At 49.3% G+C, this 13,595-nt stretch overlaps 1 protein-coding gene and 1 long non-coding RNA gene across 4 annotated transcripts; one reads left to right on the top strand and one right to left on the bottom strand.

The window, feature by feature from the left end:
• Positions 1–1,046: 1,046 nt before the first annotated feature.
• On the bottom strand, positions 1,047–3,804 carry HAND2 (heart and neural crest derivatives expressed 2). Its single transcript, XM_090288929.1, has 2 exons — positions 3,186–3,804; positions 1,047–1,871 (listed from the first exon to the last, which is right to left on the bottom strand). Exons 1-2 carry the CDS (start codon positions 3,738–3,740, stop codon positions 1,773–1,775), a joined length of 654 nt encoding a protein of 217 aa, XP_090145055.1. The 5' UTR covers positions 3,741–3,804; the 3' UTR covers positions 1,047–1,772.
• LOC149999438 (uncharacterized) lies at positions 3,058–13,370 on the top strand. Of its 3 annotated transcripts, XR_016513403.1 has the most exons (4): positions 4,860–4,965; positions 5,366–5,477; positions 11,791–12,272; positions 12,466–13,370. It is a non-coding gene; the product is annotated as an uncharacterized LOC149999438 (long non-coding RNA). The 3 variants fall into 3 exon arrangements; XR_016513404.1 differs by lacking the exons at positions 4,860–4,965; positions 12,466–13,370 and adding an exon at positions 3,058–3,177 and having other exon boundaries at positions 11,791–12,428; XR_016513402.1 differs by lacking the exon at positions 12,466–13,370 and having other exon boundaries at positions 11,791–12,428.
• The last annotated feature ends 225 nt before the right edge of the window (positions 13,371–13,595 follow it).

The following is a 13,595-nucleotide window of genomic DNA, read 5'->3' on the forward strand; positions in this document are numbered from 1 at the left end:
GAGGTGCGAACATCACCCCGAGGATGGGATCCAGGATGGAAAGCCTCTGGCAAGCCTCCCTAACACCAGATTTATATACGTAGCGTTTCATGAAACAAACCGCTTTTTAATACGTTTCACCTTTCTTCCCTCCTCCCTCCTCACTCCTGAATCCCTCCCCTCTTTTCCCCCTTCCCCAGCCTGCCAAGTCCTTTACGGCACACCAGTCTCCCTGGTTCTAAGCGCAGAGATTTAGGCTCTAGCCAAGACCAAGGGCAAAGAAGGCCTCAGGGACTTCCTTCCGGGTCGTGCTGGGACTCTGGGAGATCAAACCTCAGACGGGGTAAAGTCCCGGGAGGCTGGTAGTCGGGAGGGAGCCGCTTGCTCGCCTGGCATGCGGCCGGGAAGACTTCAGACTCCGCACAGTTAATATTGAGTTCCCCGTAGCTCCTTGTAAATCTAGCTCCCACCACCCACCCCTTTTAAATCCTTGGTCGCTTTGGAAATTTCTTACTTGACGTTACCTACGTTCCTTGTTACCTAATCAGGGACTTTTCCGAAGGCCCTCCCTCTCCCCCAGGCCTGCTCAGAGAAGAATCCACCCCCCGCCCCCAGTCGAGACCACGCAAAAAACCTCCTCTTCTCTCTTTCCCTTTTTTCCCTTTCTTAGATGAAAGCCCTATATTTTGAATTAAAGGCTCTATTGCCTGGGATCCTCTCCAAACCTCTTCCACTGAAAACGCAGTCCCCAAACAAAAACTTATGTCCTTCTGGTTGATTTCAGAAAAACAAGGACACCTTTCCACCTTCTGGGGGAACTGAGGCCTTTCTCCAACTCAGACCATCTTCCTACAGACCACTCAGCATTCTCCTAGAGGCTGCGGAGAGAGGGAAGCCCAGGTGCTTTGACAGGATTTTCATCAAGGACCCTTCTCTTTAAGGGACCCCTACTCTCTGGGAGGACCAGTGCTCAAGTTTGATTGGTCGAAATCACTGACTCTTTCAAAGTTAGAGGCAATCATGATAATTTAGTTTACTTCTGAATATTTTAAATACTATGAAAACAAATATAACAGTTTTGTTTTCAAAACTCTCTTGAGGTATCAACTATTAAAAGATTGGGGTTTTGTAAAAAAACACACAGTGGTTTATTGAATACTTACAACGTTTACACCTTCAATATTAATTAAATTCCACTTAGTTTTAGAGGACGGAAGTGCACAAAACAAGTAGCTGTTGGAAACATCTTCAAATCGGGAACAACCACAGATGAAACGACAGCACTAGATACCGACCCCAACGGAAATGTTAGCGGCCCCGTTTTCTGCTTTGAAATAAAGCTTTATAATCCCCAGGAATATTTATATCCAAAGGCCAAGTATTAAAGATACACTTAACATACACACCAATGTCCGCTGTCTTTTTATCTGGAAGGGGTTGGAAAGGTGGGGAGGGAGCCACGCTGGTGTCTACACAGCCAGTAGGGAACATTCAAACACAGAGAATCTACGAGACGAAGGGATCCCTTACCACGCGGGAGTGTCCTCTTCATATTAAAATATGGAATGCTTTTCTTCAAATATCCACTATTTTTGGAGGGGGAGGTGGGGAGCGGATGCCTCAAAGGGGGGCAAAGAGAGGGGAGGCAAATTGCACATAAATAAATCGGATGACTCCAAATGCAAGTAGTCCTCGGAGCGGAGCGAGCGCGGAGAACTTGCTCGGAGTCCTGGGTCTACATCCGGCTCCTGGGCTCCAGCTCACTCGCGCTCTCTTCCTCCTCCTTCTCCTCCTCACTGCTTGAGCTCCAGGGCCCAGACGTGCTGCGGCCATCCCGTCCGGCCTTTGGTTTTCTTGTCGTTGCTGCTCACTGTGCTTTTCAAGATTTCATTCTGGGCAGAAGGGAGGAGAGGGGGAAAAAAGTGGAAAGAGAAATTCAGAGAGGAGACCTGGTTCCACGTCGCTCCCGCGCTCCCCGGACTTGAATAGACAGTGTGACAGAGAGGAAGGTATGGGAGGTAGGATGACTTTAAGTCTTAGCCCCTGCAGAAAAGCTACAAGATTGGCGCTGCCCTAGGCTACAGCCCAGGCCTCCAAGCGCCTGCAACGCTCAGCTACCAGATCGGCACGTTTATAAGCAACCACCCGTTTTCAAGTCGTTTATGGAGGAGCTGGGGGTCCTTAGCGGGAGTCAGCACAAAATGTGGTTTCCCTGGTTTCAATCGTAATCCCAGATCCGAGCTCTCAGGTATGAGAGGAGAAGTTCCCTTGCCCTGGCTTGGGCCTGTAGTCCAGCGGTTCTCCGCCGACTCAGCAGTGCCTCTCCTCCATGGCCTCTGAAACCCCTGGTTATTTTGGACGTCACTTGTTTATGCAGCGACTAAAATGCCACAGGCCCCAATGAAGAAACACTGGACGAATGGGATTATTTTTCAGGCTCCTTTTGGCAACAGCCCTGCTCTGAACACCATCACCCTAAAGGAACTTGGTAGGGACTTGAGAAAACTAATTTTCAGTCTATAATTTTGAGTTATGGTTAACAAGAGTAACAATGATCATACTAACATTGACTGTCTTAAAATGTGCAAGTCAATACAAAAAGGAAATACCCATGAAATGTACTCATCTGGTAAGCTGCATTTTAAACTCACCGCCAAAGAGAAACTGGAGCTCCGTGTTGAAGTTAAAAGTGCTTATTTTATATTCACCTTTACGTCTTCAGGGCACAGTAAGAATAACCATAAAACTCTCTTAGAATCAGCAGCAACCTCGTTCTCAAGAGGTGGAAATGGAATCAATAGTAAAATAATTGGAATTGAGAGTTTACGGGCGACTTATTTTTGGAGTAACTAAAAGCATAGGATTGGAGGCCCAATGCAGTTCTAAAGGTCACTGAACGAGGATTCTGGGCAGTGTGATAGGAAGATCCATCGCGACTCCAAGTGCCTGGGGTAGCAGCGATAACCCACAGGGAAGATAACCAGTGCGAAGCACCGCTCTTAACCTACTCCTCCTGCTGACACCCTCCCTCATCTCCTCTGCCACTTTGGAAAACCATCCCTACCACAAGCTGGTGCAAAAAAACCTAGGCTCAGGACGTTGCCAAAGAAAGCAGGATGCCATTGCTCAGTCCATTTGGAAAGAGACTGGGAACACTAGTCACTGGAACCCCGGACTCCCACTGCCCACTGACCCCTGGTACTAACCAGCTCTTTCTTCCTTTTCTCTTCTTTCACGTCTGTCTTCTTGATCTCCGCCTTGAAGGCCTCCGCCTCGCCGTTCTGGTCATCCTTGGCCAGCAGGTCCATGAGGTAGGCGATGTAGCTGGTGGCCAGGCGCAGTGTCTTGATCTTGGAGAGTTTGGTGTCGGCAGGCACGTTGGGGATACATTCGCGCAGTTCCGCGAAGGCGCTGTTGATGCTCTGAGTCCTGCGCCGCTCCTTGCGGTTGGCGGTGCCTCGGCGCTTCACGGGGCGCGGCCCCCCCAGGCCTGGGGGACCGGCGCCCGGCGGCACCCCCCCGTAATGGGAGTGGTCCAGGCCGGCGGCGCCGCTGGCATAATCGGGGCTGTAGGACAGGGCCATGCTGTAGTCGGGGGGCGACATCTCGGGGTGGCCGATGAGCCAGCCATGGAAGTAGGGGTTCTCCTCATGGCTGCAACGGCTGGCGGCGGCGGCAGCGGCGGCGGCAGCAGCGGCGGCGAACGGGTAACCCTCATGGTGCACCACCGGGTGGTGGGGGAAGCCCCCAACCAGACTCATTTCGCCCTCCGCGCCCCTCCACGCGCCCCAGCGTGCGCGCAGCCCCGCCGCGCCCTCGGCCCGGGCCCCTGCTTCGGCGCTCGGAGGCCTCCCCCACCCCCCACCCCCCAGCCCCGGGGCGCCCGGGCCGGCCCGGCAGCCGCAGAGGGGGCTGCTGCAGCCCGGGCCCCGGCCCCCCGCCTGGCCGGCCGGGCCTGCCTCAGCAGCGCTGCGGCCGCCGACTCCCCATGGGGCGCGGCGAGCTGGTCCCGGCACCGTGCGCCCTTGGCCGCTGTCGCCGGCTCCCGCCTTGCTCCACGGCCCGCGCGCCGGCTGCTGCTTCCCGGGGTGCTGTGGGGACACCGAATCTTCGGGTGCTCATGCAAAAGTGCCTGACTCCCGCGAGGCGGCTTCGCAGAGTCGCAGGGCTCCACGCCCCGGCCGCGCTCCTGGCACCGAGTCCCGGGACGAGTCCGAGCCGCCGTTGGAGGAGCCGGCCCGGCTCTGCAGGGAGGCGGCGGGGTCGACTGCTCACTGTGAAGCTACCTCCATGCGACCCTCCCCTTCCCGCCCCTTCCCCTCCCCCCACCAGCCGATCTAGGTTCTTGGGCGCTTATTGTTTTAATGAAATTTTTGGTGGTTGTTGTTTTGGTCCTTGAATGTGATTTTAGCTGCGAGTAACGTGTCCTTGCTCCTCTAGGGCTCCCTCGGAGGGTTTTCAGAGAGGTCTCAGTGCATCCATTTTCTCAGATCCTCTCCTTCTTTGGGGGAAGGATTTGGGGCCCTGCGGTCGCCTTGGAGCACGAAGGCCTTCGGCTCGGGCTCTCAGAGGGGTCTGTGCGGTGGCCAAAGGAGCTCCCGGGTGGTGGTGGCGGCGACTCTGAGCTGGACGCCGTGAGGGGAGCAAGCGGATTTTCCCAGCAAGATCTCCATGTACAGCTACATCTTTAGGGCCGCTCGGGTTAATATATGTCGTCAGAGGCTCCTCACGCCAATCCCGGGGCGGCGGGGGCGGCGCCTCGCTCTCTCCGCAATAAAACTTTTTGATGTTCTTTTTGCTAATTGCCGAGGTCCTCTTCCAGGATTGGCTGCGCCTTCATACCATAAGATAATTAAAACGAGGGAGGGGGGGACAGGGTTAAAAAAACTTTTTTATCAGCCAGAGGTTAATGCAAGTGTTTAACAGATGCTTCATTATTAAAATATTTTTTCTCCACATCTCAAATATTGAAGAATCTCAAACCAGGTACAGTACCACTCCGCTTTTTTTTTTTTTTTTTTTTCTGGTTGAAAAAAAGGAATGTAGATAATGCTTTTCGAAGTGTTCAGTAGGTAACCGAGGCAAGAAATTCAGCAGGCAGACGGGTGCAGATTTGTGCGGGGCCAGAAAGCAGAGGAGGCAGGGCCCCCACAAAGGGGCGGCTGAGCTGAGGAGGGCGCGGGGCGCGGCGGGAAGGCTGCTGCATGGACCCGAGCACAGGCTGGAAAATCCTAGTTCTCTATCTCTTCACATACCCACCTCTGTAATCCGGGCCCGGGTGTTTGGTGTGGCTCATGTGATTATAGCTGCTTTTGGAGATCACGGTTGAGAACCCCGGAGGAATGGTCAAGCTGTTTGTAAATCCTCTTATTTCCATATTCTTCAGGGATGTCAGTCCTCAGGAAGACCTTGGGCGATTTCAAAGCGCAGGCACCTCGATTCCTCGAATTTGTGGTGTGGCCAGTATCGGTATCCCCCTGGTTTAACTAGCCTGTTTGGTAAGTAACTGAATATTTTTTACAGCGTGTTCAGAGCTTATTTTCCAGTTTTTATGAACAAACATATAAATATATCTCCACATTCCTGCCTCTCCCATAAAAGCGGGCATCTGTGGAAAGCAGGTTTAGTTATCGGAGTGGAACCATTAAACACCAGTTTAAGAGGCAGACCAGGAGGACCGCTCGTGGATGTTTAGACTGCTGGCCTTGGTGATCTTGAATGCATTACAATGGAAAATGGATCTCCACTTGTAAGTCACCCAGCGGCAGGGCTCCCTGCCTGGCGTCCTTCTAGTGTGAGCGGCTTGAGAAAGGATCCAGGGAGACTAGTGGGGTGGAGGGCAGTGGGAATAGACAGTGACAGGAGCTGAAATTATCCCTGATCCTCTGTTCGGCTGGGAGCCTGGAGGGGAGGCTGATGTATATAAATGAGGGTGGTAGATGAAGATTGTATTTGATAGAGTTCAGCGTGGAAAAAGGGTGTCCACAGAAGCTGAGGGCTGTAAATTGGAGGGACCCGAGTGGAGTGTGCAGAAGCCCATGCAGGCCTGGGTGGCCTGGGACATGCTGCTGGGCCCAGCCAGGGTCACCTCATTGGAAACCAACGACTCCACCTTGGTCATTGTCTTTTGGAGGCAGGTCACAAGGTGTGTGAGGACAGCCTTCTCCTTGCCTGCTGGGTGCTTTCCCTTGGGGTACGTAACTTGGGGATGGAAGGCAAGGTCCCGAGGAATGGAGGGCAGGGTTAGTGGGCATCCAGCTCTGGTACTGCTGGGGATTCGAGGCCGTCAACCACTACTGCCAGGATCCCTGTGCAACAGTACTGAGATGTAGTTTTTTAAGTTTGCTACGGCAGGCAGGGTGGTAGGAGAGAAGGAACTTAGAGAGGGACCTAGAAACACAGGCTGGGTGGGTGTTCATGCGAGGCCCCTTCTGTCCTTTTGGCAAGAGGTCAGTTTCCTTGGATGGCTTCAGCTGAATGTCTTAAGGCAGAGAACAGGGAATGGACAGTAGCTCAAGACAAATTCATTGTTAAGTGCCAGGAGCTTGCATTTGGACTCTAAACAAAATAGGGATCTACAGTTTTGAACCTCCAGCTTGGGGGTGGTTCTCCAGCTTTGAACACAAGGAGAGTCTTTTTAAGAACTAGTTCTTCTAGGAAAGAATATAAGTAGTGTGGTTGGGGCTCTGTTTACATTTTCACTCGGAGGCAAACCCTGAATGTATAAATACTGGTAGTTCAATCTCCTGACATTTGATACATTAAAAAAGGGGGGGAGGGCTGTTTATAAAAACACATCTAGGTCATGGGAGCAGGTAGACAGAGTAAGATGGTTGCACCCTGGCTAGGAACAGATAAAAATTCACAGAGAGTAGTTGGTAGTCTGCTTTCAGACCCACAGGGAGTTTTGAGAATTGAACTGAGGAAGAAGAGGCCAGGGCAAAGGCTGAGTGGGAGCTGAGGATGCTGTGTCCACCACAGGCAAGTGGCCTCAATGGTGAAGGCTTCAGAACTTGCCTTTCTCATGATCTTTTAATTGAAACAACAACAACAAAATGAGCAAGTCCCTTCATGGTTCCAGATAGCATGGCAAGTGATAAAAGAGATGGACAACATGGGACAGAAAAAAGTTGTAAAAGATTCTAATCTGAGCATCAGTCTTCACTGACAGTGTCATTATCAGTTAATTAATGTGGTCCAAGGGTCTAGGGCTTCATTTATCTCAGAAAGCCAAACCCAGAGGCTATGGCCTTAGAAAGGCGGCTTGGAGGCAGGGACATATGGGTGAACTCTACTGTCTTCAACTGTATTTTCTGACTCAGAGGCCAGACTAGCTGAGCTCCACTCTGAATTCTCAACCAAATGCGGCCACTTTTCCTCCTTAATGTTCTCCTTGGTACACTTTGCTCCAGGTCTAGTGGGATTCTGAGTTAGCTTGCTGCTTTGGAAAGCTGCAAGGCAAAGATACCATTTCAAGTTTGCCCCCAATTTAAGTGGCCTATGCCTTCTTGAGAGGTGGTAGTGATGAAAATGATGGTAGTGGGAGTGATGGAGGGGGAAGGTAGAGGGGAAAAAAGGAAATGAGGGTGCGGTTGGTCGCAGGCTTAGATGTCAGCCCAGTGACCCCACCCCAGGGCGTACTAGTGGCTTCTGGTGTGCTGCTCCCCAAAGGGCACATTTTCTGAGTTCTCAGAGGGCCCAGCTGCTGAGAGGCCGCTGGCTGGGGGCAGTCTGAGGGTGGGTGCCCACGGGAGGAATCCTGGCAAAGGCACACTTCCCACCTCTCCTTCTACTTTTTGGAGACCAGGGGCTGCAACTTGTCTTACTCTGGTTGGTCTGGAGACCCCTTTCCAGGGGGGCCATCCTGGTTTGGGAGAATGTTTGTCGTTCTGTGCCCCTGTCTTCTGGATCGATCGTAGCTGATGATGTATTTACTCACTGTGCTGTGCATTACATCTGCCTCCAACTAAATAGACAGAACTAGGTTCAAACATTTATTTTGTGCCCAGGTCTCTGTCTCCTTCCCTTCACTCCTCCCCCTCCCCCTGGAAAAGATTCAAAGAGCACAAGAGAGGCTGAGCACTCCCTTGAAAACATTTTCGTCTTGTGAGATACTACTTTAAAAATGAATCTGGTTTAAACTAAATGTTTTTTTAAACTTCAGTCTGTTTTCAGGGGAAATACAGATCTTATTGAGGTATTTATTATTCCAAAGGCAAGGGCAGTTTGTATCTTGTGTTTTGCTCATGAGAACTCAAAATAAACTGGACCTGAAAGGAACCAGGCCAAAGGGCCATAAACACACATTTTATGTTTACGGGAATTATGGCTCAATTCCCTTCATCGTTTTTCAAATCTCATTTTACCTTATTTTCCCAACCAACATAGAACTAACTGAGCCATTCCCCTATTTCGCTATAATGAGCTTATAGAAAGCGGCCCCCAGGTCAAACCCAGAAGCTGACAGAAGAAGCAATATGTTCTTGAAGATGTAACCCCAATTCTATCTGCTCCAAGGATGGTGCTCTCTGTGACAGCAGGATGGTTCTGCATTCCTTTCTGTACCTCAGTGAGACAGAGTCATTTTTACATGCTAACCACTTAGTTTCAGAGCCCTTAGGACATCTAGCAGGAAGCACACTGCCTGAGTGGCACGGCACAAGGGTTTCTCTAACTGAGGTTTTGTAGGCCCTCAATTCCTTGTTTTCCTTGTCGGAAATAGTTGTCTACAGACTTGGCAAGCGACAGTGGCTCCAGACATGAGATGTTGCTCACAGTATAAATCTACAAATAGAATCAAGTTCGATTGGACTTCTATGTCTGTTTCAGAAATGAAGGGCAGGAAAAGCTTCCCTTGTCTCTTAAGAGGTTTTATTTCTTCTGAGTATTTTCTTTTTTGGATTTTGGGTTGAGGGCAGGATATTGATGTGTGAGCCTTCTTCCCGGCTCTTCCCCACTCTTCCTGCCTCTTCCCCATCCAGAACAGTTCTATGGAGTTGGGGGTGGGGAGTAGTTGATCCAACTGCAAAGATGACTATGGAGGGCCTGACTGCTTATAATTCCTTCAGTCCAGTTATGACTAAGAAACATTTAAGTCAGTGGAGAAAACTGAGACTTTCTTTCTTGATGTCTGTATACCCCCCAATTTTTGCCTCTCTCTCATTCTCTCTCTCTCTCCTTTCCTCTCTCCCCTTCCCTCCCTTCTAATTTGCTCTCTAGCAATGTTTAGATTTACAAGTTTTTTGACATTACTGAACCTAAAACTAATGAAGATGAATAAGATATTTGTTCATCCTAATACCTCTAAGAAAAAAATCTTTTTAAAAATTGAGATATAATTGACATACAATATTGCGTAAGTTAAAGATATACAATATGTAAGGAAAACCTTAATATCTAAGATTATTGGCATTGGGAATTTTCATTTTCTCCAAATAATTTATCACTAGATCTCCACGTTAACTGGAAGATATTTGGCTGGTCCGGCAGATTCTCATTGATAAGAAAGAACTAAATACTTTGCTAGGTATCCATGTCTGTCAAACTAAAATACTTATTTAGACTGAAGGGAATAAAAGATAATGTACATGAAAGGGCCTCACAAGAGGCAGTATAATGTATACATAGGAGGTGTTATTAGTGTTATTATAGAGGTCCTAAGAGGTACTGTAAATCTGATCTTAACTACTTTATAGTAAAATATAAAGTTTAGAGCAAAAATGGCATAAGAAAATACCTCCCACAGGATTTATGTTAACTACTCATCCACATTCTGGTTTCAAGTAAATAACATCTACACTAGCAATATTTTCTTCCAAGCCGGGAGGAAATCATTCAACATTCAGATGAGGAAGTAATTGTAATTTTGCATACATGCTCTGTGGAAACAGTAAGTAATAGACTTCAGCTGGTCTTCAGTCCAGTATGGAGTTCAGAATAAAATGTGGAAGCAAATGGCAACTTAAAATGTGGGGCTTTGGATCAACCATTTATGTGACTGAAGGGTTTGTTTGTAACTTGAGGGCCTGGCCATTGCCAGTTCTAACTGCAGTGTTGCTCACATTCCCGGATGTCCTGTTCCGAAGCCTCCTTTGCAAAGTCACATCGATGTATTTCTTTAGCCCTGGCAGTTTCTTCCAAACCTTTTCTACTTTCTTCTAGGGCCGTTGATTCTAGACAAGGGACTTGAGCCAGGATGGTTAGGTTTCAGGTTAACAAAAAGAAACACTTTTATTGTCAATATTAATGGCAAACCTCGATTTTTACAAGGCTTGGGTTTAGCAGTGTGAGCAGATCAAAAGCAGCTTGGTTTGATTTCTCAATATTCTCTGGAGCTTAGAAAATTAACTGCAATTTTGGTCCTAACGAAATACCACACACACAAAAAGTTACAGAAATGTTGAAGTAAATCTTTCAGTAGAGTTTTTTTTTTTTTTTTTTTTTTACCTGTGTACAACATGTCAGAATCTAATAAATTTGCCCACTGAACCAGAGCTGAGGTTTGAAGGAGACCCCCTTAAGAAAATGTGTGAGCAGAGTGTCTTCATTTGCAATGTCAGGAGCCTGTTTCAGTGTGCGCATTCCACACTTGCCTTTCTGGCTGGGTAAGGATCCGGCAGACTGAGGTCTCCCTGGTAATTTGGGTATACCGAGTCTCCAGTTAATGATAGATAATCAGCCTTTGGGTCATTCGGTCATTCTCTTATTACAAACCCCTCCTGCTCTCTCTGATCTCCTTTCAAACTAAATTTCACACAAATAAAGCAAGACAGGGACAAACTCTTAAAAAGAGAGGGAAAGAAAGAAAGAAATATTAGAAACTCCTGATACAGAACTCTAAACAAGGAAAGGCGAGCTAAAAGAGGATAGGAAAGAACATCTTATCAAAATGAACATGCTGTGTACAAAACATGAAAAGAAAAGGCTCTGGTTTCTGTTAAAGTGACAGAAAATAAAAATAAAAATAATTGCAGGCAGAAAAGTTATAAACAGAGAAGGCAGTATGTTTGCTGGAAATGCGCAGCACTCCGAGGCTAATTGTTGTTACAGATTATATATCTCCCTCATGGTTGGAGAGGCGTGACTTTGTTCCATTTCCCAGAAGAGAATGGTTTTCTTTTAGATACTTGCGTGAGTGCCCACTTAAGTTAACACAGGCCAAAACCTCGAGGAACAAAATGTAGAATTGCATTCTGCTTGCAAAGCCTCCAACTTCAAACGAAGGAACTGGTTTTGCACAAGAAAAGCAGAATTCCATTCAGAACACATTTGGAGGCTTCACTAAATCGGTAACACTGATGCATTTTTGTTTTGCTGATAGAAGGCACAGGTCATTCTTGGGGAAGTCCAACCGAAACCAGGCCTCTCCTGCACTCCCCCAACCCCCTGGGGTCTTCCTTCTCCCTGTCTACATCTGCCTGTGACTCCAGAAAGGCAAACTTCAGATTGGCCAAGCTACACACCCGACCAGATCCCTCTGGGAAAAGTGCTGGCACATGTGGCTAGAAGAGGAATTTTGGTGACAGCGCCCCCAGTGCCATTTTGCAGCCCCAGCCCTTGACAGTCTTTCTTGGCCCAGGTCCAGGACTCTGGAAGAGTCAAAGGCTAGCCACTGGTGTTGTCTGCAAGCCCCAAGTTTTCAATCTGATGAAAGACTGGAACTTTGGCCCAAGGTTTGATCAACTCACAGTTCTCCAAGTTAGAGAAGCAGGCGGGAGGTGGCAGTAGGTGGCCAACTGTGGGTCTGGCATTGCTTGACTTGCCAGCATAGCCAGCAAACTCACCTCTCTCCCACTTCTGTGTTTCTTCTAGGCCCAGCTGAAATGCCACCTCCTCCAGAAATCCTTTCCGGGTATAGCGTCCTTCTCTCTCCTCCACCAAATCAAATCTTTCTTCTGAACTCCTTTCTGGTGCTCCTGCTCTGTTCCCCCTGGTAGATCTTGGGGCACTTCCTGTACCTGTGGGTTCTTAGAGAGACCAAGCAATGCATTGAACCCAGTAGGTGCTTGAACAGCTTGTGTAAAAGGGGTGACTTAGAGCAACCAGGTGAATTCCGCGTATCCCAATGGCAATCGGATTGGTTTTATTTTGAAAGCGACTAGAGCGGAGTTCATCGCCTTCCATCAGGGAGCAGATCTAAATCTCCAAGCCCTCGGAAGAACAGGGAACCCTTCCTCCGCTTAATCGCAGTGGCATTGTGTCTGCATCAGCCAGCTTTGGATCTGAGAGCGGTAACGCAGTCCAGCCTCGCTGGTATTCCCTGTGGACCTCCTGAGCTCCGGAGTCAGAGACAGGTACGGCATACTCTGGGCTCCCTCGGACTGGTGCCTCTTTCTCTCTAAGCCTTAGTTTCCCCATCTGAACAAGGAGGGTAATGACACCGACCTCCAGGGTGTTTAGGAAAGATTAAATGAGATCTGACTGCGTTCAATAAATATTTATGTATTTTCTTTTCCTGCCTCTTCGGTTTCTTGCCCTCTCTTCCAGGCGCCCAAAGACCCAACCCGACAACTAGGGGCCGGGTCGCGTCGGGGCCACCGCCACGCCTCTGCTGGGATCACAAGGGCCTTGGCCCTCGCAGGACAGTGTGAGCTGCAGAGTAGGATGAGGGGCTGCAGCCACAGCTCGGGACTGTTAGGGTGCAGGAAGCGCAGCCAGAGCCACCACCCCAGACTTCGGCCACTGCGCTGGCTGCTGGGCTGCTCCCATCCTCCCAGTTAGATTTTTGTTTTGGTCCCACAGCGCTCTAGGTGGTAATCACCGCCAAGGAGGCCAGTTCTCCGCTGCTCAGGCCCAGGGTGGTCACCGCTGCGGGAAGGACGGGACTCCCTCCGGCCCAAATTTCCTCCAACGTGGCTCCGAGGACTTTTCGCTGGAGGCGGGCAGGAAGGGGTTAAACGCGCCCCTCCCCCCACCGCGCCCTCCTTGCTGGGCGAAGGCCGCTGCCTCCCTCCAGAGGTCTCATTAGGGAAACCCTCACCGCTATTTTCAACATTTCCTCAATCAAGAGCCTTTAAATAGAGCTGCACAAACAAATTGGCGGCAAAAGCGTAGATCTTGTCACGATTGAGACCAATCCCAATATTTCAGCCTTGTTTGCTTTGCAATTACGGGTTGGCTTGTGGCAGCGGTGCCACCGGGGCAAATCTGCAGCCGCCAGCTTTCTCCTCAGCACCCTCGGCGGGTGGAGGCGGCGATCTGCAGAGCCAAGGCCGGGGGGAAGGGGTGGCGTAGGGGGAGGGGACACGAGGGGGTGTGGGCTGCCGAGCCTTACCTAACCCACGTGCACAGGGCGCGCAGGGCACTTGTGAAAGGAGTCGGACTCTTCAGGTTCCCGACAGAACACGGAGGTGTATACAATAACAATAAAATGTGCAATACACATGTGGCAATCATGTTGTGTCCTTATGCAGCTTCCTTTCTCTCCTTTTCCCTCTTCTATCTCCTGACATGTTTCTCCAGTATTTGTTGGCGGTTCCTGGATTGCCCCTTCTCTCTTGCTGTTAAACTGCTAGCATGATTTGTTATATTTTCCATAGCTGCTTATTCTTGTTTGACTTTTTGTACAAAGTCACTTTAAATCTGCGGCAGAAAGTATGAAGCTCCAAGTCCTTTGG

Source organism: Furipterus horrens, unplaced genomic scaffold (genome assembly GCF_987537825.1).
Source record: "Furipterus horrens unplaced genomic scaffold, mFurHor1.1.pri manual_scaffold_10, whole genome shotgun sequence".
In the NCBI taxonomy this organism is placed as follows: domain Eukaryota; kingdom Metazoa; phylum Chordata; class Mammalia; order Chiroptera; family Furipteridae; genus Furipterus; species Furipterus horrens.